Source organism: Beta vulgaris, chromosome 6 (assembly GCF_026745355.1).
Source record: "Beta vulgaris subsp. vulgaris cultivar EL10 chromosome 6, EL10.2, whole genome shotgun sequence".
NCBI classification, from domain to species: domain Eukaryota; kingdom Viridiplantae; phylum Streptophyta; class Magnoliopsida; order Caryophyllales; family Amaranthaceae; genus Beta; species Beta vulgaris.
Window position 1 is genome coordinate 7,242,752 of NC_079207.1, and position 25,184 is coordinate 7,267,935.

Consider the following 25,184-nt stretch of genomic DNA (forward strand, 5'->3'; position numbering starts at 1 on the left):
TGAATTAATCTCTCAATAGTCCGATTATACACATTCCACAATTACAACTGTTTGTATACTTGTTCAACTCTTACAAAGAAAGCATCTTAATTCTTATGTCATAGATTCATTTTGGGGGGTCGCAAATTAGATGGTAGACACGAGTCTATCATGAGAATGGTGCGCACCATTTCATACGACGTCGTTTCGCATTACAATAGAATAAAACAAAAGAACATTCTCAATGAACAAACTAAGCAACATGAAGATAAAAGTAGAACAAAAGAACAACACAAGACTCAATGAACATCTGAATCAACAATGAACAACAAGAAAAAAAAGATAAACATAACAGGAAATATCTTATCGATGTTCATTGGAGAACAGTTGATGTTCATTGGTTTCGCGGTACACTTAACGTTCATTGGAGAATAGTTGATGTTCATTGATTTCGCTATGTTTTTTCGATTGCGGTTTAGCCTATGTCTACCATTAGAATGGTATACACGAGTCCACCATCTACTAATTGGGGAAGGGGGGTTTCTTTTGTTCCGTTATTCTTGCAACACTTGTATTTTAATAGTCATTTAATACACTTTGACAGTTGAATTCAATCATGCAATAATAAAATTTCTGAAGATTTGATATTTAAAAAATGCACACTGGAATAAATCTAATAAGGTTCTATAAAATTTAGTCTTTCCTTTATAGTGGTGAAAATTTGTGGTCAAGGTTTATAAAGTTTGACCTTAAAATAATAAGTGTTGCATGAATTATGGAACGAAAGAAAGATATAAATCAGAATTTTCACATAGCGAGAATTACAGGTTTGTAGATTATATATTATTCAACCATTTCTATAGCATAGTATTATGTACTTTTCATTACAAAACTGTCGTTTGATGTACTTCCCTTATTAAGCGAAAACTCAAGTAGGCATTGGTTGATCACGTAGGCTAAAATTCTTTGACATACTCCAAGATAAGGGAAAGCAAGCTAATATGCATGATTTAATTACAATTTATAGCCTATAAACTAGTTTTTAGGCCCGGACTACGTCCTGGGTAATTATATTTTTCATTTACAAATATTTTACGTTGTAATGATAACATTAAATATGAATTGGTTTAGTGGTCAAGATTTAGTATATAAACGTGAAGTCACGGGATCAAATCTTCTACAATGCATTTTCCAATTTTTTGTATATCGTGGATTGCATTGATTAGAACACCGTAAGGGAGAGCACACGTGACACCGTTCCTTGTTTAAGAACGCCTTTTAATATATTAGTATAGATAAAGATTGGATATGCCTTGAAAATATTATTGTTTGTTTTCAACCAAACAATCACTTAGAGACATGATTTTACTCCATATCTCTTAAAAAAGATCGGATCATCATTTTACACAAGTCGTGCCATATTGGTTAGAAGTGTGACAACTTTCTTGGGACATCGCAAAATTCTATATTTGAATTTTTACGTCCATACTCCAAAACAGAGGTGCATTGCACAATAATGAAAAAAGAAAAATGATCATTTTATTTTGTTTCCCTTTTGATAAATAGCAAGATATAGTACTGTTCTTACAGTGGCTATTATGCCACCCAAAGCCATGGCATCCGAAGCCACCTTCTTCATGTACAAAGAGTTAAGAATCATATTGGAAGAAATTCATTTTCACCATTATCATCAACCAATTAAGAATCTTTACTGCTTCTGTGCTTTCAGCTCCATCACTCTCTCCTCAGTAGCCTTCAGTGCTTTCCCATATTTGCTAATTAGCTGATAGATGAACCCGAAAATAAGATCATGACGTCGCAACTATTATATTGCTAATTAATCAATTAGGTTCTTATTAGAAAAGGAAATCGAACATAAAATTTACCTCATCAATTTCTTCCTCAGAAATCACGAGTGGAGGGCATATCATAATGTTGTCACCGGCTACACGAACTAACATTCCATTCTTCTGACATTGTGCCCCAAAATATGCACCAACTCCTGTATTTTCCAGATGTTAAGGAATATGTGGTAATAAAATAGATTGGAGTAAACTTGATTACGCAACAAGAATAAAGACTCCAAGAATAAAGACTCCAAGAACAAAGACTCCAGGTTGGCTAAATTAGATGATTTTGCCTTGATCTAAGTTAGAATATTAAATACCCTTAAATTACACTGAAATTATATTGCTAGATACGTATGTGAATGCTTCGTAGTAGGGATATCATTCATTAATATGATTTTATTGATATAATCAAGGTTTGATCTTGTAAAGCAAAAAAAAAAATAGTCAAAGATGAGGCCAAAAGATAATACATATTCCTGACAGGGAATACATCATGACAAGTATAACCACAGTTAGCAAATTAAAAGTAATCAACAACTGTAGAGAATAAACAGAAACTTGCCCCATTCAGGAGGAAATGGATCGTTTGGCGACTTGTTGTCCGTGAATTCAGTTCCAATAATCAAGCCAGTTCCCCTTATCTGAAGAACAAAAAAATTAGACAGCATTGTTTGAAATGCTTGCAAGCAGCAACAACGGACAATAGGCAAATAAAGAAACCTGGGGGAGGGGCCGGAAACCAGTAGAAAACATACCTCCCCAATGATAGGACTGTCTGCATATGTTCTCAATCCATCTTGAAATCTTGGTGTAAGCTTCTGTACTCGCTCAACAATATTTCTTTCCCTAAAAACAGAGATGACATCAGCTTTTACCAATTTGAGACAGTCATAACAATCTGTAATCAGAGTATGCAATCTATACACCAATAGCTCCAGACTCTGACACATGAATGCTTATAAACCAATAGCTCCAGACTCTGACACATGAATGCCAAAACATACATCAGATCCATGGTTATTCCATAACTGAGAAACTAGAACAAAAATCAATCTGCGAGCTTCGATCAAAGAGTTAACACTTAACAGCATCAGAAAGTGATTCTTTCTAAACTTGCCTAGCGAAAGAGAGAAGAGGGCAGCATTTAGACATGTAGTGCTAAGCCAATAAAGCATACAAGTCTAGCATGCTTCATTTAATGTTACATACCAAATAGATCTTTTGAGTAATAATATTGACCTTGTTTCCTCTATTTAGTTATGGTGTCGATCCAAATGTCCTTGTTTTGCCAATGGAATGAAAAAAGCTAAACAGAGAGTAGGAAAAGAGATGCCGGGTTGAAAAGGAACCCTCACAAAGTATGGCCCTTTCAAATGAGCTCCCACAAGAGCCACAATGCACATATCCTTTACGTAAAGATGGAATATTGTTGAAATACAGATTGGACTGTTCTTGTTTAAGCAGAAGATCAACTGAAAGATGCCAATTAATAAGGCAATCCCTTACAAATTCTGGCACGGATCCTGCTCCCAAGACCTCTCTATGATGGGAAAAGAGTCCTTCAGCAATGAGCACGAGAAATCTTATAATTAAGTTACCCATGTTACCAAAGCTGCTTGTTAAGCAATTAGCAAACACTGATCCAGTCCCGAGCCCCCCTCACCCATCATTTCCAAGAAAAGAACGAGAAAAGATGAAAAAGAGAAGGGAGTAACTTAGAAGTATGGACAAATGAAATTTTCTACAGAAGCAAGGATCCAAGAGGATCATACTTGTACAACTTCAATGATTCAAGTGCAACAGCACATGCTACCGGGTGCCCAGAATATGTAAATCCATGAGAAAAGGAACCTGAAAAATATTTATTAAAATGCCTTAGTGACTCTTGATAAAGTATCAAGTATCTTTAATTGTTTTTCGCAAAATTGCAGTACTATTTGTGATTAAACCATACCAAGTTTGTTGCTTTGAGAATGTATAACTTCAGAAATTTCAGGGCTTACAAGAATGGCTCCAATGGGCATGTAAGCTGAAGACAGAGCCTGTAAAAACAATGCATCGACACTAAGCACCTAGAATGCAAAAAAAAAAAAAAAAAAAAAAAATGGCTCAGATTTTGAAGAACATGGCTGTACCTTGGCCATGGAGACAAGGTCTGGTTTGATATTGTATTTGTCAGATCCAAACATGTGTCCGAGTCTTCCAAATGCACAGATAACCTACATAAGACAAAAGAGGAAGAGGGGAAAAGGACCTTGGCATGAATGAAAGTAGAGAAACAAACAGCAGCAATAATCACTTCCTCATCCTATAAAAGCTTTGTTGAGATGTGGAGTCAAAGAGGGAGAGGGATGAATAAGGAAACATATATAACATACCTCGTCTGCAATAAAGAGAATGTCATATTTCTTCACTACGGCTTGAACCTGCGCCAAGTGGGATGACATGGTAAAAATTATGTAAGGACGTCTAAAATGAAGTGAGAGAATCAAATTATTAAGATGCTTGGACATCACATAGATATAGGAGACAAATTGTCATACCAAGTATCTGATATTGCTAACAAGCAAATTGTCATACCAATCTGAATACCCAATTCATAAGATCCTCACTCAAATTAGGCGCAATTAGCAACGATAAAAACATACATGAGTACATGACATGGTAAACAATAAGTCGATACTGGAAATGAAATTTGAAGATACAAGTATCAGAGAACAAAATTTTATGGTGCGTCGAAGCCTTGGCATTGGAGGGATGACCATTGCAGGAGATACATGATAGCAGAAATCACTCAGTTAGCAGATCATGTAGCTTTCCTGATATTAATGTCACGGATTTGTTATCTTTACTATCACCATGCTATTATTTCTGTTCCGAACATATATATACCAAAACCCAGGTCCAGGGGCGGATCTAGCGTGGGTTCAGTGGGTTCAACTGAACCCACGTAAAATCCTGGAAAAAAGAGAAAACTGACGAAAAAAACGAAAAATTAAATTGTATATTAATCTTCCGCGCGCTATTTGCTTGATTGAAAACATTTGGCTTAGTGGTCAGCTGAACCAGATGAAGTTTTCCCCAAATGTTGGAAGCGGGATCGATTCCTATGAAGACTTGAAGAGCGTTTTGCTTCTCCTCTTTCTTATCTCTCTTTTCTTGTTTTACTTGCAGGCTCCTGCCTCATATTGCTTTCCTTTTTTTTCTGTTTCGTTTTTTTATGTGAGTTCAACTTTTTTTTTTTCCCTTTAAAGTCTTATGGAATATATGATTCTCATTTTGTTCATTTTATTTTGTGAAAATCTATCTAAACAATCTCAATTTTTACCTATCATTTGAAAATAATTGACTTTAAATTGTTATGAGAAATTCCAAAAAGATTGAGTGTTATCTTATTAAATAATTTGGACTCTTTATTTTTTGAAACTTAATATTTCTAAGTGATATAAGTAATATTTCTAAGTGCTATAAGTAACTTCTACATTTCTTATGCTCTTCTTATAAGTTATAACAGTTAGAAATGTGTTATTCCTCCTTTATTGTTTAATATAGAACATATCCAAAATGGTTAAAGAGTGCAAGAAAAGTAAGGGCATGAATTATTTTGAGAAAGCCCTCTAAAACTTGAAGTTCCTGAATAATACAAAGTTGGGATTATTTTCAAAAAGTGATTGAAAGATGAGAAGGTGGGTTAGTGTTAAATACTAGATATTGCATGGAATAATTTTAACATTTAAAGAATGGATGATAAACAAATTATAATAAGTCATAAATGATTTTACTACTTTTTAAATGTAATTTTTGGTTGTAGTTTAAAATTTGGACTAGTGTATTGCAATTTAACTAATCTGTTTTGATTTTTTTTTTTCTTTGAATGATTTCGAACCCACGTGGGTCAATTCCTAGATACGCCACTGCCCAGGTCCAACTTCCAAGGTACATCCACCTAATAACCTGCTAACATAACCCTATAGATTTAACATCTCATGACCTGACATTTTCACTGACGCAACATTAACTCTATCCACTTCTTTATAGAAGACTTGTTTAACCCAAAAAAAAAAGCCACTGCTGTGCTGTCCCTTGCCTTGTAGTTGGTACTGGGTGAGAGGGCCACAGAACTTCCCCAGCCACATACTCCCTTGATCACCTTCTCTGTCCCCAACGTGCATACAAAATATATCATAAGAATGTTGTACCCTTGGATCAACATCTTGTACAGTCCACAACAGCACTCTCCTTACAAGTTTGCAATCCTCTTCGCAATTCTTAAGAAGGGAAAAGACGGACATCCAGGCTCTAGCAAAGGCCAGTGAGAAATTGTATCTGAAAGGTCATAGAGAGAAGGGGGAAGAGAAGTGAGGAGAGAGAAAGGTGGGAGAAGAAAGATTGACAGAGAGAGAGAATAAAGAGATAGGAAGGGGGAGATCAAAAGGGGAAAAAGGAGAACGGGAGAGGGTGACTAGAGGAACAAAGAGAAAAGAGTGGGACGAGGGAATAGAAAGGGGAATAAAAGGGGTGGAGGGAGCCAAAGTGTTGTGGTTGCTTTTGGCCAAAAAAATGTTTGAAATTTAAGACTACATGGCAGAGAGGGTTAACTGAGAGATCTACACCAATTACAGTGTCACTACCGAGAATTATAGTGTGCCGAGCTCACGAGCTGGGCTGGCCCACGTCCCAACTTAAGTGTGTTTTCCCTTAATATTTTAACCGTACTGACCTGTGTTCCCCGTTGTGTATGTGCTGTGGCTTGTGGTCATGCTGGTCTTTGCAGATAAATGCAAACCATGTCCAATCAAAGAACCCCGGAGCCATGCCTCAAGTGTAAAAGGTCCATGCACTAAGCCGCTAACATAGCCCACTGCCTACCATATAACTTTATCTTTCATCAATACTACTTCCAGCTTCCAATTTAATCACTTTGACAGTTAAATTTGTTGGTTACGGAGAAATCACCAAATGTGAAAAAGGATTGCATGCAATGAAGGAAAGGATTAGCACTATCACTGAAGAATGGTTGGCATTATAAATCAAACTCGATATGTATTTAGAAAGAACAGCTGAATACCAAGAAATCAGTGCCAAACCTTGTCAAAATACGTCGCTGGGGGAGGTATGACACCTCCTGCTCCCATGACAGGCTCAGCAATAAATGCAGCAATCTAGAAAGGGAAAACCACAATATGTCAGATGAAATTTCGTTGTGGAAGGCTTCAGCTTGAAGATCAAATCATTGAAATATACTTTTATGTAAATCAAGAAAGATATAAAACATAGCATCTTAATACCGTCTCTGGGCCCTCTTTGAGAATAAGATTTTCTAGATTATTTGCCAACCTGGTAGCAAAATCCTCCTCCGTTTCACCTATTACAAAATGTGCACTATATATAAGTTCAAGAAGAAATTAAAAACAAAGCAAAAATCAGTCACAAATGTCAAAAAGTCAATGCAACCTGGGAGATGATAACGCCAATAATGAGGACAATCAGTATGCAACACAAAAGGAGCTGGCAAATCAAATTGTTGATGCAAGGCAGGAAGCCTGTTCACAATAGCATGTGAGTGGGTAGCACAGCATTCATGAGCACAGCAACAATGCAATGTGCAACCTAGATCTTACCCTGATAAGCTAGCAGCTATGAGAGTGGAACCATGGTATCTGTCAAATATCAGACACGGGTAAACGTCAATTCCATCAACATGTAAATGAGGCAAACATACCATAAGATGGAACATTACGATTTTGATCGAGCAATAAATTTTTTCTTATTTGGTCTTCCAAGGGCATTGTTGTAGTACCAAACCAGCTTCACCTGCATGTAAACAAATTTCGAAACCCCCCATCAAAATTAAGCCAAAACATAGTTTTGATTGCAACACAAAGAACAGAATAAGATAGATGCTAGTATGCAACATAGCTCTCTCAAAAAGACAAAATATGCGACATAGCATCCTCTTATACTCTAGAGACTATATCATCAAATTCCCTTCATGTCCAATGTTTTTATAAATAGTCCAAATGAATTCAAAGTAAGGATGTCTTGTCAGTAAGGGTCCTTGGTCACTGAGATGCTCATTCTAAAATCTCTTTCATAATTACCCCCATATGATCGCAGTGCAGTAAGTCGAGTCACTTAGGTGTGTTGTTGCAACCATGTTTGACTGCTTTTAGAAGTTACAACTCATTTACATTTTGTACAGAAATGGACTCAGGTGCAACCCTATTCTCAGTGGATTATTCTATTGAAAGATTCATTGAATTGACTCCAAATGCTAATTTAGAACATTGATAGCTTGCTTTCAATATATGCACTGAAAACATCCAAACTCTTTCCCTTCTAGCTTCTCAAAGACCTGACATTAGTTCATATTATTACACATATTCCTGCATGTAACTTACCTGAGTATCATTAGCTTCTGATCCACTATTTACAAAGAAAGCTTTCGCCATTTTTCTTGCTGTAAACATTTGTAAAAGCTCCTCAGCAAGATCCTGTGGAATTGATTGATGAACTAATATAAGAGCCTCCTCCAAACATACTTTCGAAATATCCGGTAATTAAAAACAGATATCAAGCAGATGCAGAATTCAGACACATGCAACAGATGCTGGGACTGCAGCCTTTAGCTAATAAGACAATTAACATGAAGATCCTAATGTTGAAACTTTGAACCAAAGGCCTTTGAATCTATTTGGTATAAAATAAAAACAAAAACTTCATACATGGAATGCAACCGAACAAAAGGTACAGTACACAGCAGCATCAAAGACAAGTCAGTTAAAAGGTATAGACTAGGGAGCTTAACTCCATATTTCCACTCAATTGAAAGTGACAAACTTTAGAAAATCTAATCAAATCCTTTAAGAGAAATAAAAATAAAGACAATTACCAATAGGAGAAAATGCTTGAGCCCGGATTCATTAACAGAAGTCCCACCTCCCAAACTATGGTTGAGGGGTTTGATTCTCATCAACCCCAGTCACCCACTTGGCATTGTAGTGGGAACCTTCAAGGTAGAACTCTGATGTATCACTGTAGGATCCCTTGCAGGTTGGGATCCCCCTACACCCCCTCCCCCCCCTTTCCAAATTATAGTTATGCTATTTGGACCCAATTTAATTCCGGATATAAAAAAGATTAAACTCTTCTGAACTTGATAAAAAGTTCTATTCTTTTTCAAAATTGGATTTACAGCTAATATTTGCTCCATCAAGCTAAAGTGAGCTCTTGCTAGCTTGACAATTGTGTTGGAGCTGAGCTGACTTCCACATGCACCATGATTGCTTAGTCCTTTTAACATAAACTATATGATAGAAGATGTAAAATTTTCAACGTGTAATATTATAAGGCCTGGTAAGGTTCCACAAACTTCTGAGTTAGACACAGCTGGAGCCTCGAAAACTATATGTTGTTACAGGCTTGGACCAAATGATTCACAAACTAGATTCATTGACTAATTTTTCAATATAGACGACAAAAAGGAACTGGAGAAAATCAGAATGGATCACTTACTCTTCAGTAAACAGTCAATAACCCTATATATCAGGAATTATGTCCTCCTCATTCATTAAAACACATCCACCTACTTAGCTTCCAGGACTAGGAAGTATATGCGTCTTGTGAGTCTTCCCATATGGTAGTAAGGTTCATATGTACTATAAAGACCTCAGTCAAGATTCGATCCCTGAACTCTCTATAGTCTATAACTATTTTCTTGGAGCATTAAGATTCATTTTAGCAGCATTACATTCAGCTCTGAGTTACATTTCCTACATCCTCAATATCAAACCTTGATAATTTACCTTCAGTAAACTTTTACTTGATATACTAAGGCCCTGTTCTATTGGACTGAAATTAGCTAAATTGAACTAAACTGAAACTGTGAAAGGAAACTAATAAATGAGCTTAATTGAATTGCACTCAAGTCCAAAAGAACAAGGCCTAAATAAATGCTTTGCAAAAATATATGCTACAGCATGAAGTCCTTTAACTCAAAATAACTACCAAAGCATGCTCTGTATAACAAAAGAAGAAGAAAAATTGAGGTCCAAATCTGAATGTGACAAGCTCTATATATAGCACTTACCAAAGAAACTTTGGTAGTTCGATTCCAGAAAGAATGGTAGAATGGCAATTTTTTCAACTGTGTAGTTGCAGCATCAATAAGTCGAGATTCATTACCTCCTGCATGTTTCAATCCAGGCGTATGGTCATAGCTTGCAAGTTGCAGCAAAAACAAAGAATACACATATGTATATACATGAACATCTAAATCAAGACATTACAAATTCATCAATAATCTAGCTATTCTATGTCATACCTCATACTAGCATTCGCACTAGCATAATAATCAAGAAATGACTTTAAAACTATGCTTGTCTCTCTTTGACATATGAGTAATTATGTCTAAGATATTAAACAAACGGGATGATTGGCTTCTCATATAAACCAGTCCATTGCATCAGAGAAAGCAGTAAATTGCATATTACTAATTTAAAGATCACAAAGTTCCATAATAGATAAGAAAAGGTGAAGAACAGAAGTATATGTCAGAGCAAACAGTAAGAGTCTTAAGTTGTTTTCGTCAAGGTCAGTACCTAAGGCTGTGGACCACAGGCCAGCAAGAGAATCAAGATACTTATTTCCCTGAATGTCGTACACATAGCAACCCTGGGAAAAATAATTGAATAAACAGGGTATTAATTATATATCTCAGAGAAAGCTAACCTGTCCTCTTAATATATCTAGATGTTATGATATGGTAAATAGAAGTACGAAAAAGATATACCTCAGATTTATCTATCACCAATGGATGTGTATCGGTCGTTTGCCAGCCAGCTGTGAAAGGTGCCAGCATACCATGCCCTTTGTAACTAAAACCACAAAATAATATATAGAATCATGTTTATTAATTATTATATGTAATTCCTAAAAAGTTGGGATCAGAAAAAAAGAGATCAGGATACAGGTGACAGTACAATCCGTAGAGAAGAAAACGCCGGATGTGCCTAAGATAATTTGGACAACCAAGTCAAAGGTATCCTTTAAGGGTGTGAACAGAAGGAGATGTGCATTTTCAGTAGGATCAAGGAAGCCAGATGAAAGTAAAGTGGAATGTATGAAAAAAGCGCTCTTTCATCTGGAGCTTTGGGAGGTTATTGCTCTTGGCTGAGTAAGATGGCAACAATAGGGTTCATATATCCAAGCAGCTGATGCACAAGTGGGAAAAGGCTTAGCTTGGTTGTATTTAGTTTCAGACGAATTTCAGTCAAATAGTCATTTTGAGGAAGAGAAAGTCACATCCTATGCTCTTATAAATAAAAATCAGTTGGATACACATACCTTTTATTGCTTTCTGTAGTTGAGTCCAGTGATGCATCACTACTCATATATCTGACCAGGTATGAGGCCCGGGGGCCAGGAATGGCAGCATTTTTCACATTTGAACCTGACTGTAGATTAAACATTCCAGAAAAAAATAGCGACAAGTATTTCAGGTACACAAAATGACCAACAGAAGAAACTTTAGTTACATCCATAGAAAGTATAAACTATAAACTGATATGTTGTCTTGCATGCTAGATAAATATAGGCCTAGGGGTCGGGGATATTAGTTTTCACCTGATCCAATCAATGAAGTAACCCTCCCCTAAAGGCTGATCACAAATAACTCATGACTCATATGAGGGAGCTTTGAATGTTTAAAACCCAAAACTCAAACACTAATGATCATATGTAGAATAAACAATTTTATGACCTACACATGCCCATTTTTGTTCCAGCCAAAATCATTTGGCTCTGAAAGTCCAAAGTTGAAATCAACTCAACATTATATTTGAAATGCTTCTACTCTATTTCGTAATCTCAACCCAGTTTAAGTTTTTTGGACCAAAAAAAAACAAACTTTTATGTAGATATGTTTTCCAGTACATTTCAAGCAACAATTGGATCTTCAGCTGGAAACGATCCCACAAGAGACTGTCTTAATCATACATGGAAAAGTGAACTAAAAGAACTTTTTTTGAAACTAAGGATGAACTGATAGAGGTTATACAAGTCTCCGTTCCATATGCACCCCAAAGCAACACAACCTTCAAATGTCTATTAGTACTGCATTATTTATTTCCAACATATGAGTATTTTTTTCTTGAAAATGACACATAAAGGTCTATTAGATCAAGCTTTCGTAGCTCAGTTGTTAGAGCACCCGTTTAGTAAGCAGGAGGTGTTGACTCTTGATCAACTCTTAAGTGTCAAGTTTCAACGACAGCTAGTGAAGGATCAATTTGGACGACCACTCGAGATAAAATCTTGACTCATGGCGCTGACCTTATTCTATTAGGAATGAGTCTTTGACATTGTTGTTAACCAATAAGATGGCCATACTTAAGCTAGAACAGGGCTACTATCTTCAAGAGCTTACCTAGTACTCTTAGAACTTGAGCTCATACATATATAACTTACTGACTCACGAATTTGGCACCCTAGGACATGAATTTTCACAAAATTTAAAAAACAAGTGACATCAAAATCTCAACCTAAGAACCACAAAATTTCACAAATTTCAAATACCCACAAATTAATGACATCAAAACTCCACCTTCAAGAACAACAAATTCCACATATGTCAAAAATGAAAAGTACCCTCCACTGACCACTTCCATGGTCTAATAACAATGGTGGAAATCTTTCACCATGCATTTCAAAGCAAAAAAATCAAGGGTTAATTAAACAGCATATTCTAACAAATATGTCATCTCCTAATTACAATAAACACAGAACCAAAATCCTATAACTCCACTAAAAGCGGAGAAAAATGCAGAACATAAGATCATGCAAAAACTACAATATTAAAGCGAATGTATCACATATAACTATATATAAGAACAAATATTTGCTTACAAAATAACAAAATCAGAAAATTGATCGAAACCCAAAATTACAATCATTAAAAATCATTAAATTCAGCGACGATTCATAACAAACGATGAAATAGTAAAAGAGAAATTTTTAACGACAAACAACAACAAGAGAAAAAAAAAAGTGTAATTAGAAGACCTTGATTGCTTTGAGAGTGGATTGAATCAAATGTCTCATTTTCACGGTTTAATTTGAGAGAGAGAATGAAAGAGAAAGTTACCGAGGAAAGGAAGAACTAAATAGGATATTCAAGAATCAAGAGAAAGAAAAAGATATTTGAAGAAGAATAGTATACTACAAAAATCCAATTTTAATGGGGCATGTGAATATGTGATGTGATTGACTAGGAAGGCGATATTATTAGCTGAATATGCCACTTATGGATGGCTTAGGCTATGTTTAGTTGACCTTAAATTTTCTGATCTGAACTTATTTTTTTTTATTTGATCCGATCTAATTTGATTTGATTTACAAGATTTTATCTTTTATAAAATATATTATTACTAGAGAACGTATTGTGTCGGACTCGTCCGACCATAATCTTTGGTCGGACGACTTTCAGGTGGTTCTAATTTTTTTTCAGTTAGTCTTAATTTTTTTTCAGGTAGTCTTCATTTTTTTTCAGGTAGTCTTCATTTTTTTCAGTTAATCTTAATTTTTTTTCAGTTAGTCCATTATTTCTTTCAGTTGGCCCATTATTTCTTTCAGTTGGTCCATTTTTTATTTCAGTTGGTCCACTATTTGTTTCAGTTGGTATACATATTACGAAACAAATTCCAACTGAAAGTAAACAAAGTCCAACTGAAACAAAACAAAGTCCAACTGAAAAACAAAACACTAACCTCTGCTTTCTCTCACTTTCTCCTTCTTCTTCATTCCTCTTAGCTGATTTTTTTTCTTCTTTATTAGATCCAGGTCCTTCTAGAAGTAGCACTGCATTTGATATCATTTCCCTTTCATCTCAATCATTGCTTCCGGAAATCAAATTCATCGGAATTTCGTGGTTGTATCTCGTCGATTTACGTTGGTGTTTGTCGCGATATTTCGTTCTTTCGTATCACTCCCAGACCTGGAGAGTGTGAATTATTTTTGGCTTTTATTTGAGTTTTTATGAGGTTGGTTTGCTTTGATTTTTTTTAATCTTTTGGGTTTTTTTTTACAGATTTTATATATGTTTATTCTGGGTCTTTTTGCAGTTTACTTTGGCCAAAATCTAGGTAACTTCCATCGATCTTTTGTGCAGGACGATGGACAAAGGGTTGCTAAACTTCGAGCGCACTACTGATGGAAGAAAAGGTGTTATATCAATGAGAGAAGATGTATTGGGCTCAGCTCGTCTGACAGTAAACAATAAGTCAGACGGTTTGACCCAATACTTTCACTTATTACTATTATATTATTACTTTGTAATTCATTATTATGCAATACATTATAAGATCTTATTTATAGTATTACTATTATTATCATTTTATTTCTATTACAACTTTTATTAATAATAATAATAACTATTATCATTATTATAATAACAACAACAATAATTATAATCATAACAATAATAATTATTACTAAAAATAATTATATAACCCAAGTCATTAATTTATAAGAGCACTTATACAATGTTTCACACTTTCCTTTTAAAAAAATATTTCACACTTGAGAAGTCGGCAGACTCAACTCTTTTTTTCCATATAAAATAACATAAGATATATAAACAACTATGACTTACGCAAGAAAGAAATGAATAGTGTGCAACTTTAAATAGCTTGAGAGATTTTGAATTCGGTAGGAAGAGGTATACCGAATCTAAATTATAATTTGTATCTCGCACTTAGCTTATTTTGAAATGTAATCCGAACTTAGTAGTTTCGTTGTCATGAATTTGAGCTATCAAATTATATATATTTCTTATTTTTGCGTCAATCTTATGTTCTTAACATGTGGCTTTTAATTTTCTATTATTTAATAACAACAAAATAACTTAAAATAATAATAACAATGATATTTATAATGATAACAACAAGATTAATAGTAATTATCAATATCAATAATTAATAAGTACAACAACAACAAAATCCTTTTGAACAAATGTACTAGTAAATAATAATACTTCCTTTGTATTTTTTTATCTTTCTCACTTTGAATTTTGACACTATTAACAATTAGAGAGAATCTTTTAGATTTTTCTCAATATATAAGAAAAAATATAGTCATGTGGGGTCTTGTTTGATTCGTCTCAATGAGTACTTTATTAATATTCAATTATTATAATTTTTACTAATATGTAATGAAAGATATTTAATATTAATAATGAGTTATTAAATATAAGCATGATCTGGTCTGATCTGATCTGATCTGAACTTATTTTTTCTGATCTGATCTGATCTAATTAGATCTGAAATAAGCAAAAATAAGGTGAACTGAACATAGCCTTATTCATTTTTAAGTGGGCTTATTCATTTTTAAGTGGGCTTACATCATATTTATGGATAGCTTTAGTTGACTTTAGTTGCCACTTATGGACGTGTTTGGTAAATGGTTTTTGAATGCATTTTTCGTTAATTTTTGTTTTAATAACTGGTCAAATTATAAGTAAACAAATTGAATTATAATAAAAAATTTAATCGATTGGTGTTGTGATCAATATAATTGTTACGGATAAGTTTTTACCATATTACCGCAATTTTATTTTGACATATTACCGCAATTTTATTTTGACATGAGAAGCAACGGATATTGATTGCAATCGCATATAGAAATTTATTATATGAGATAAGTTACTAAATAAAGTTAGCATCTCTTTTTAGCACAAGTATTAAGGAGAGAGAATGTGGACCACTTTACAAAATCATCTTGTTTATCGTGAAGTGCGTAATATTATAAAAAGTGAAAGCTGATTATTATTTTAATTGATGGACTCATACCAAATAAGAAAATAGGAAATCCATTTGAGATAATGAGATAGACACGGATGGAAAACAAGAACCCTATTTAGAGACGAAGAGAGTATAAACATCAAAAGCTTGGTGTTCTCGAAAAAGAACAAAATTTTAAAAAGAAATTTGGGCAGGTGTACCCAAGATTTGTATTTTATGTTTTAACACACAAGTTACTAAAGAAGTAAAGGGGGATAGGAGGTGCGATGCATAGACAGAAAACATAAGTTGGTACATCTTTTCGGACAGCAGAGAGCTCGTTCAAGCGCTCAATAAACGTCAATATCCTTTTGAAATAATATCTTTAGCACATGATATACAGGCACTTCGTAACAAGTTCCATAGACCATAGCTGTAAAATCCATAAGGTAAGAAGGGAAGCGGTTGCTCCCGCCCATGCATTAGCTACTGCAGCTAGACTAGGTAAAGTTGTCTCTTAAGCATGCTTGTACTTGTTGTCAAAAAAAAAAAAAAAACATAAGTTGGTACATAGTTAATTCTTTCACACAAAAGTTATATATACTTCATACTTCTTGGTTGCGAACTCTCTGGTGCTCCCATACAACTGCAGCGGCAATCTACATCCCAATTGCGATCATTTGTTAACCTACTTGGCCAACTTGGGGACTAAAGTTGAGACTTCCATAAAGTAGGCAGGCAAACATCAATTTAAGATGATGTAAGTAAATTATAAACAGCAACAAAAATTGGACAAGGTCCAAAATTTCGAATATTAACATCTTTTAAAATGAGTTCCAAGAAGATCACCTACACATGAATATATATTGGCAGCGTTCACCGGGATTCCAGTATTCCATCACCCATAGACAGAATCAAAAAAGACACTACTAGCCAAGAGGAGGTGAGGAGAGAGAGACAGGAAATGAGGACTATTTCAGTGGAACGAGCCTAAAAGATAAATGATCGTTGGAATTGCGCGCAATACTGGAGCTGGAAGGAGATACCCAGCCTCCATGTTGTATCATCTAATCCACTGACACCAGATTTGACAATAATAAATGCATCCACGACTAGCTCGTTTTCAGATTCAGGCGTTGTGACTTGTGTGGCCTCGGCAAAAAGCTTCATATAGGCCCGAATTCTGATCTCAATGCTTAGCTGGGGTCGAAATAATCAGACACATGAAAGTAGTGCCGTGCCATCTATGAAGATCAAGATGAAGAATATTTATTTACTTCACACCAGAAGAAGACTGAGGATACTGTGTAAAACCTCCAGGAACAAAAACAGGCAGCTGGTTTGAAGCAGCATCCCTTTTAAATCTTGATTCCCGAGAGATTCCCGGGACCACCCGCTCCTGGCCCCGCCTGAAGATCGAATTCTTATCAGATTTTGCATCATCTTTACCAGGAATACTCAAAAGTGGCCCACCGAAGAATATGCTCTCTCCACTGTACATTAACTTATCTGATTGCTGCAGTGGACCTCTTGAGGAAGATGGCTCTTCTAGTTGAATTGCTGGAGGTGGTCTTCTACTGTAACTACTTGTATCTACATTAGTGTTTACTGCAGTGATTTGTTGTGAAGATTTATTCTTGCCATCTGTTGTGGCAGGGACTGAAACATATCTCCCAGCTTCTTGGTCCCAAATGACAGATGTCCTTTTGACATCTCTAAGAAGAGCGGTTGATGCTGAGAGCAGTAAAGGATCTGTACTACTTTCCTTCTGAAACTTTTTATCATCAGGTTTTGATGGGAACCTAGACACGGGGTCCACACCATGGAGAGTACCCCTAGAATTTGAAGGCTGAGAAGCGATCAAACCAGGAATAGAGCCGACTGCATTGAAATGATTCAACCCTTGAGCTCGTGGAAGAGGGCTTAATGTTACTGATTCATGTACATGACTAGGACTGCTGAAGCTACTCATACTTTGAGTCCCAGTTTCATATTCATCCCTGCTGCCTTGACTTGGAGCAACAGAATTTCTCATAGACGAGATCCTAAAGTCCCCTTTAGAATCTCTGTTTGCACCCATGTCTGTGCTCACGCTGCTTTGAATGCTTATGTTTTCACTGGAACTGTAATCAATAGTTTGCATATGACGGTTTTCAACAGGCCTCAGCACAGATGATGAAGCCCGGGCTTTAGCTGCAGCTTTCATGACTTCATTAGGATCTAATTTTGCAAGCTTAAATGCACTACGCTTGACTTGCTTTCTAGGTGCCTTGCCTCGTCCTGTTGCATCTGGATCAGTAGTTGATGGGACCATTCCAGGTTCCAGATGGGGGACAACTTCTTCCTGATACAACACAACTGAGTGAGCAAAGTGATGGTAGAAAAACCAGTTTGAATTATCTAAGACACTGAATGCAAAAAGAAGAAACGGAGAGCTTTATTGGGGAAGTTATTGTGCATTGGAGATTTTCTATCTTAAGGTACCAAGTTTAAGCGCGCACATGATAATGTATGAATGTATGCGAAAGCTCAGACAATTTAAATATCTCCCATGAAACCTGTACTCTCTTCTAATAGTACCTTCCATGTAGAAAAAAGTGTTCTACAAGCTACTAGATGTGCTTTGAGTTGAGCCCTACAAGAAAAGGACCTATAACAGCAAGGTCTGCAGAAGTGACAGTAACAATCGGCAAGTCCTACCCTCACTGAACCCCGTGTAGCTGTAAACAAGGTAACGATTTTATGGAAAGTAAACAAGCTGTAACAATTTTAAATACACATACACGCAGTCTCTTCATATAATCAGCGTATATAAACAACCAATAGAGAATCTCATACAAGATAGTGCTCAATTCTAAATTAACTTGCTCTCTAATTATTCTGAATAACATGCCATTAGATATGCTATCTCTGCCACTCGATATATGCACAGTTCTTACAGTAGACTAAATATCGTGGCTCCCAATATGTCCGTACCTTAGAATATATCCGCACACTATGCTTGCAGAGTTGCAGGAGAGTAGCATGGAATATACAAAAAGAAATTATAATATGCACTGCCAGATCACGTTATCATCATGTAATGCAAGATAAACAAGACTACATTACACCATACCTGATAATCCACAAATACTCTGGGAGGTGTACACGACCAAGCCCCCTTGTATTGAATGCCTAAGGAACTGCCACCACTGAAACCAGTTGTCGCAGACCCACTCGGTGAATATAACTCATTTGGTAAATCATCATTGTCCGAAGCAGCTCCTGGTGGTGCCTCACTCATAGCCCTCATAGCCACAACATACTCATATGTAGTAATACCCTAAAGCCACGAGTGCAACAAATATAACTAACATGTATAATCACTCAGTTGCTCATCAGTATTATATGAAAGATTTTTACTTTAACACTACCTTTCTCATCAGTATCATGTGGAAAAAGAATAGTTCACCCAAAGGTATACAAGCTATTAAGGAAGTAATCGTAAAGATAGCCTGCACAAAAAGTAATTTTCAATTAGTTGAATGAAGAAATGCATTTCCCCACAACTTTTCTGAAAAATTATTATATCACATGCTGGTCTACAATGTACCCTTTTATGGTTCAACATACCACCACTATCGGAAAGGGGACAGGAGTAAAACCATTCCCAAGTCTGTCAATAATTTCAGCCTCCATACCTCTCCTATTCACAAAGTAGCGTACAAAAACGGCAATACCAACTCCTGCTTCAGTGACAAGCTGAAACAGCAAACAAGGTTGTGAATAAGATCAGAGATTCAGAAAAAATCACGATAGGAGGAGCATATGCTTCAAAACATACCCAAACAAGACTTGAGGCCATAAGAGAGATGAAAGTCATGTAATTATTCCTTCCCACACAATTATTAAGCCACTGCCATGAATCAGCGATATGCAAGGTCAAGAAACAAAGAAGTAACACGTCAATGTAAAAACTTCAAGCCAAAGCAAATAGAGGCTAGGGACAGTAAGCATTATGGCAGCATTAATTGAGTGAGAAGTATACCCGGCAGTGATGATCAAATCCATCTACACATTTGTCACAGCTTCTACAATGCTTGCTGAACTTGCGCACCTGAATAAAGGCCCTACTTAGTAAAGAAAAGGCAAAAAGTAGATAACAAGGATTGTCACCAACTCAGCACATCAGGATTTTGAAGATTCACAGTAACAATAGAATAAAACATCAAAATATATGCAACTAAAACCAATAAAACTCGAGTGGTATCATTTTATCAAGCCTTCAAAAACACTCGATTCAATTTTCATCTCAAAATGGATGAGATCTTGAGATCATTTAATATGTTTATCATCTATAAGGTTCCTCTCAGAACAAAGATAAGTTATTTCATAATAATTTTAAAAAAAAAAATTGGAGTCCAGGACCAGCATATTCCTGATGGCAAATTCTTTTTAGCACTAAGTAGACAACACGTTCAAGCAACAAGGAGACAGAACCCAAAATCTTGCATCTAGCTTCTTCCATAAACTTTCCATGTAAATCTACAAATTCATGCAATCAGGACATACTAGCAGCCCTGCCGACATATTCAAAATTCAACAAACATCACTATCAGACACAAGCATGGCAGTCAACTTTATTTACTTCATATGCCTATCCCCATCTCCAATCTCCTTTCAATTCTGAGCTCAGCCATGCAATGACATTGTAAAAGAATTGGGAGTGGGGGAGGCACTTGTTACTTGGAATCTTCATACCATCCCCTGTACTTGACACTCCGACATGGAAATGGACAATACACTTGAGTGTCAAGAAAATCATCAAGTTTCCTCAAGATAGACAAGTTTAACGTCACAACACAGCTTTTGAGCACAAGTGATTGAGCCCTAGAAACTTGGGAGTCATCCTATTCATAACTCACAATATTCTCGTACCCACCCTTATGGAAATGGACAATACACTTCAGTGTCAAGAAAATCATCAAGTTTCCTTAAGATAGTCAAGTTTAACGTCACAGCACATAGCTTTTGAGCACAAGTAATTGAGCCCTAGAAACTTGGGAGTCATCCTATTTGTAACTCACAATACTCTCATACCCACCCTTACTGCAAGCAATGTTCACACGAGCAAACTAAGACAGACTTCTCCAGAAAAGTCAATCCTCTTCTACAAATTAAATTTCTTAATAGCTCTTAAATAGAAAAGGCCACCTGATACTAAGAGAAAACCACAACAAGAACAGAGGAACTAAGAAGAGTAAGATACATCAAAAAGATGCACCTAATATACCACCCGTTCTTGCTCTGTTGGTTTTATGCATCTTTCTCCGGCTTAAGGGAGAAGATTATGTGCATTATTGCGTAAAGATCAGCTATACATCATTACCCGGTAAGTGATGGATATCATAGGACAGTAATTAAGTAGGGATATTCATTGACATTGGTGAGCAGGGTGGTCATCAAGATTTAAAACCAAACACGTAAAAGTCTAATATACTAATGAAGAAGATAAACTCAAAAGTAAAAATTCAGTTACGAATTAATATTCTTCAACTACCATAAAAATTGTAAGAGACAAAAAGTAACCAGTAAAATGTAATATGTGCCAAAAGAAGTGCCTAAACTAGCAGCTATGTGAACAAGAACAATCAACAGAGCCACGATCTTCATAGACATTATACCTCAGCATTGCACAGTGTGCAAAATAAAGCATCTTCTCTGTTGCCTTGTTCCTCCTCGACATTCTCCTCTTTGCGGCAATCTTCAAGGACAAACAATAAACAGAAGATTCCTCCAATGCCACTACAAGATGACCTTTTCTTCCCGGGTTGTACATGATCATTTAGCTTAGGAACTTCCCTTGCTGAGCCAATCTTACTCAGGTTACTTGCCATTGTCGAGCTTCTGGACACTGAATATGGTGAGGAGTGACCATCTGTACCATTTTCATGAAGTCTACCAGATAAGTCCTTGGTTGATTCTCCATGCTTCCCATTGATATTACTGGCTGATTGATTATCAAATTTAGACATAATTCCTGGATCTGCAGGATTGATTGCAGTGCACCTCACGTAAAGAATGAAAACAATGAGTGCCTACACAATGCCAGATTTAGAAGAGAAAGTGAGCAAGAGGTATTATACGCATGGAGCAAAATAAAGTACTCAAAGAAAAGAATGTAACATGAATAACGATCTACATGCCTCAGAAAGTCAAGTTGTATCTGAATATGTTCTGATTGAGGACTTGACCAAAATGTTTCCTGAATCTTAACTTGCTATATGGTCTCATAGCAAAGTGGAATATTTAGACACCTCAGACCTCAGGCCAACGCATGTATCTACCAAGGTTTCTAGAGGGGAAAGTTTTTAAGAGGTGAGTGCGACTTCTATACACAACCAAGAAACATCCAGGTACCAAACCTTAAAGTCTCAGAGGGGTGCCTCAATCTATTTCCCTCGTCCTGTTGGTAGACAAGATCAACAATAGTATGAAGGGGAGGCTGCAGCATGAAACAATGCGGAGCTATCTTATTACAAAATTGAGCTTGTCTAAGGTCAATGTTATCTAAGGACTGCTCCCTGACTTAAGTCTTGACTATCAGACCTAAATCCATTTAACAATATCACTTAGTATCTTCTTTTATGTTAGAGAAAGCCCTACGCGTATCCACACAGTTATAGAAGTCTATGAAAACGAGAAAAAGGCACAAAAGCAAATGAAAGAAAGGACACCAGTTCTCACTTCTCACACACAAGACTAGAAACCAGTGGTTAAAAGCAGAGACCCGAGGTAAGTAAGAAATTCAAGACCAGGAATGGGTACTTGGGTAGTGCCATGGGGAGGCACAGACTACAGATCAACTTTTTCTTCTCAAGCATGGACGTCTGGTACGCGAATCCATCACTAAGATTCCAGTATCTTGTCTGGGGATAGGAGATATATGCCAGATTATAACTTCCATATAATATTGCATACCCCTAGTCCAGGAGACTGGCCATTTGAGTTGTTTAAGTCCGTTAAAACCCCAGATACCTCACCTCAAATCTTCATGAATTTTACTTCATTTCACATTGTGGTATTTCTTATCCTACAAACTCAACAACATTAGCGGGAGATATAGTACTACATAAGGGTAAAGGCTCCCCTCTCACCATAGACATCTCTTGGATGATATTCTTCGTCAACTTACATGTGGTGCTCCAACCAAATGACTAGTCCAGACTATATACAAGAATAAAGTGCATTGTCTTTTAAAGCAAGCACGATAAGTTCTAATTTCCTACCTATTCATTATTGACCAAAGAACAAGGCATAAACAAAAAAGAGATTGCATGAATGGTAAGAGGAAAATCAGCATGAAATACAGGACAGCAAAAAAAACTAGATTAAACATACCACTGGAGAATATGTGCCAATTAATGCATATTCCCATATTCGGCCTCCGAGGAAAGGTGCAAGGAAAGCATAGAATTCAACAACTAGCAAGCAGTACACAGTTATTGCAACAACCTAAGCAAAAAAAGAAAGAAACCAAATCAATAAAAAACAGATAATTAAGCACAAAATCCAGCACTAACAAAATATCTTGCAAAGAGATCTATGTAAATCTTTATGGTTAAATATGATAACTTGAGAATACATACATCTGGTAGATACTATCACGGATAATTCTAGATACAATTTACCAAATTAGGTGCTATTTTCAGCCTTCATTAGCACGAAAACGGCTTCCAACCTTCAAACCAATTCCTTCTATCCGTGCACAAGTGCATTCGATCACGCAAACAAATAAACTGCATCTTCAAATTACCTCAATACTACAATGTTTTTTCCTCCTCTATAATCTAGCATTATGCAGTCCTCAAGCCACTAAAACAACATTCACAATTTTTTCGACATTATCATTTACCAAGTTGTTTCAGTTAGCAGTGACAGTATCACACTAAGAGCACGATCATCCATGGAATTACACAAAACTATCATCAGAAACAATTAACACTTAACTAACCTCAAATTCTCAATAACTATCAACAGAAATAACAATTTTGCTAAACAAGGAAAATGTGGTCTGTGGACATGATCAACCTCGAAATTCGAGCAAATTCAAGCAGTCACTTCAAATATAATCGAACGAAAACAAAAAAAATAAAATAAAAAAACAGAGACAAAAAAGAGATAAAGACAAACCTGATAAGTATGAGCTGGTAACTGAAATCCATGCTTCCTTACCATAATTATGAGCTAAGAAAAACAAGTGAAAATTTGCAAAAATTGAGGTGAATTTTCATAAGATCAAAATTAGGGAAAGAAAAATGATAACCCTAGGAGAGAGAAAAATGAAGAGAGAGTAGCTGGGTAGTTGCAGGCTGGAAAAAAGAATAGTGACATGAATAGTTGAAGACAGTGGGATTGATTATTTAGTGGGAAAGTAACAAGTTGCCAAAGTTTGTTAGTGGGAGTAATAATTGTGTTCTTGATGACTTGATGTAGACTAGTTATGGACTTTTTGTAGTAAAATTTAAACTAACGATTTTTTTGGGTCCGGTACACAACGTTTGTTCTTGGTGTTTGTTTTTGCGCAAGAGAGGATTTAATCAAATTGTAGAAGTTGATAGAGGGAAATGGAAAGTTGGAAACATATACTACTATACGACGCTCTGTTTTTTTGAATTTATTTTCAGTTTAGTTTTTAACGTTCAGTTTTTTATTACAGTTTAGTTTTTCTTAATTAAGTTTAATTTTTCTCAATCCAAAAGAACGGGTTTAAACCTATAATGGTAATTACTAGGGGTGTTCAAAGACTTGACCTGCTTGCTGCAACCCGATGATTTGATGATCCGACGAACAAAATATCGGGTAGGTATTCAAAATATTAAATTTTAATAGATTGGATACCCAGTCCATAAATATCGGTTGGGTCACAAGCCATCGTAATTTTGGCAACGGGTTACCCGAGATGTTTACTTTTTGAAAGGAAAATTGCATTATGTGCGTCTGGGCCTAGCTCGTTCACTTACCAAATTTTTTGAAAAAAGTTACATTATGTGTTTCTAATGTGCATCTGTCAGACAGGCATTGATCAATGTTTATTTTTATTTTTTTATTATTATTTGGGCCTGATTAATGTTTATTATTCAATTCAATTTAGTTGTGTTCAACGCTTTTGTGTCGATGGTGTGTTTATGTGATATTGACATATATATCATCTATTTGTCCTATATACATGATAGTTGAGTATGTTTCTTCAATCAAGGCTCGTGGAAGTTGTGGATTACTTAGTCAAGTTTTCAAATTACAGTGGTCAGTGGACTCTTAATGTAGTAACTAATAAGTGTTTTTATTCCTGGATACCCAATGACCGACCTAAAAAATTCGATTTACCATTCCAATTGATGCATATATATATGATATCCATTTATGAATATACATTTATATTTAGCTTAAGACTAATTTCATCACTTTTGTACAACTTTGATACTATTTTAATATACTTTATTTCAGTCTACACATAACTCTTATCAATTAATATAAATTTTTAATGAGTTTCACATGTTTTTGTTTTCTCCTAGCGAGACCTACTTAAATTAGCTGAATT

At 35.7% G+C, this 25,184-nt stretch overlaps 2 protein-coding genes across 3 annotated transcripts; both read right to left on the reverse strand.

The window, feature by feature from the left end:
* Positions 1-1,498: 1,498 nt before the first annotated feature.
* LOC104895371 (gamma aminobutyrate transaminase 1, mitochondrial) lies at positions 1,499-13,063 on the reverse strand. Its single transcript, XM_010681852.4, has 19 exons — positions 12,891-13,063; positions 11,175-11,284; positions 10,621-10,705; positions 10,430-10,502; positions 9,919-10,016; positions 8,231-8,323; positions 7,570-7,643; positions 7,451-7,489; positions 7,284-7,372; positions 7,118-7,194; positions 6,917-6,991; positions 4,208-4,255; positions 3,965-4,048; positions 3,784-3,871; positions 3,602-3,680; positions 2,585-2,675; positions 2,392-2,470; positions 1,866-1,981; positions 1,499-1,762 (listed from the first exon to the last, which is right to left on the reverse strand). Exons 1-19 carry the CDS (start codon positions 12,927-12,929, stop codon positions 1,688-1,690), a joined length of 1,512 nt encoding a protein of 503 aa, XP_010680154.2. The 5' UTR covers positions 12,930-13,063; the 3' UTR covers positions 1,499-1,687.
* Positions 13,064-16,353: 3,290 nt separating this feature from the next.
* On the reverse strand, positions 16,354-24,050 carry LOC104895372 (probable protein S-acyltransferase 19). Of its 2 annotated transcripts, XM_010681853.4 has the most exons (9): positions 23,777-24,048; positions 22,985-23,098; positions 21,268-21,681; positions 19,632-19,700; positions 19,428-19,499; positions 19,217-19,345; positions 19,018-19,098; positions 18,720-18,926; positions 16,354-17,948 (listed from the first exon to the last, which is right to left on the reverse strand). In XM_010681853.4, exons 1-9 carry the CDS (start codon positions 23,819-23,821, stop codon positions 16,878-16,880), a joined length of 2,202 nt encoding a protein of 733 aa, XP_010680155.2. In that variant the 5' UTR covers positions 23,822-24,048; the 3' UTR covers positions 16,354-16,877. The 2 variants fall into 2 exon arrangements, with proteins under 2 accessions (XP_010680155.2, XP_048502029.1); XM_048646072.2 differs by lacking the exon at positions 19,428-19,499 and having other exon boundaries at positions 23,777-24,050.
* Positions 24,051-25,184: the final 1,134 nt, after the last annotated feature.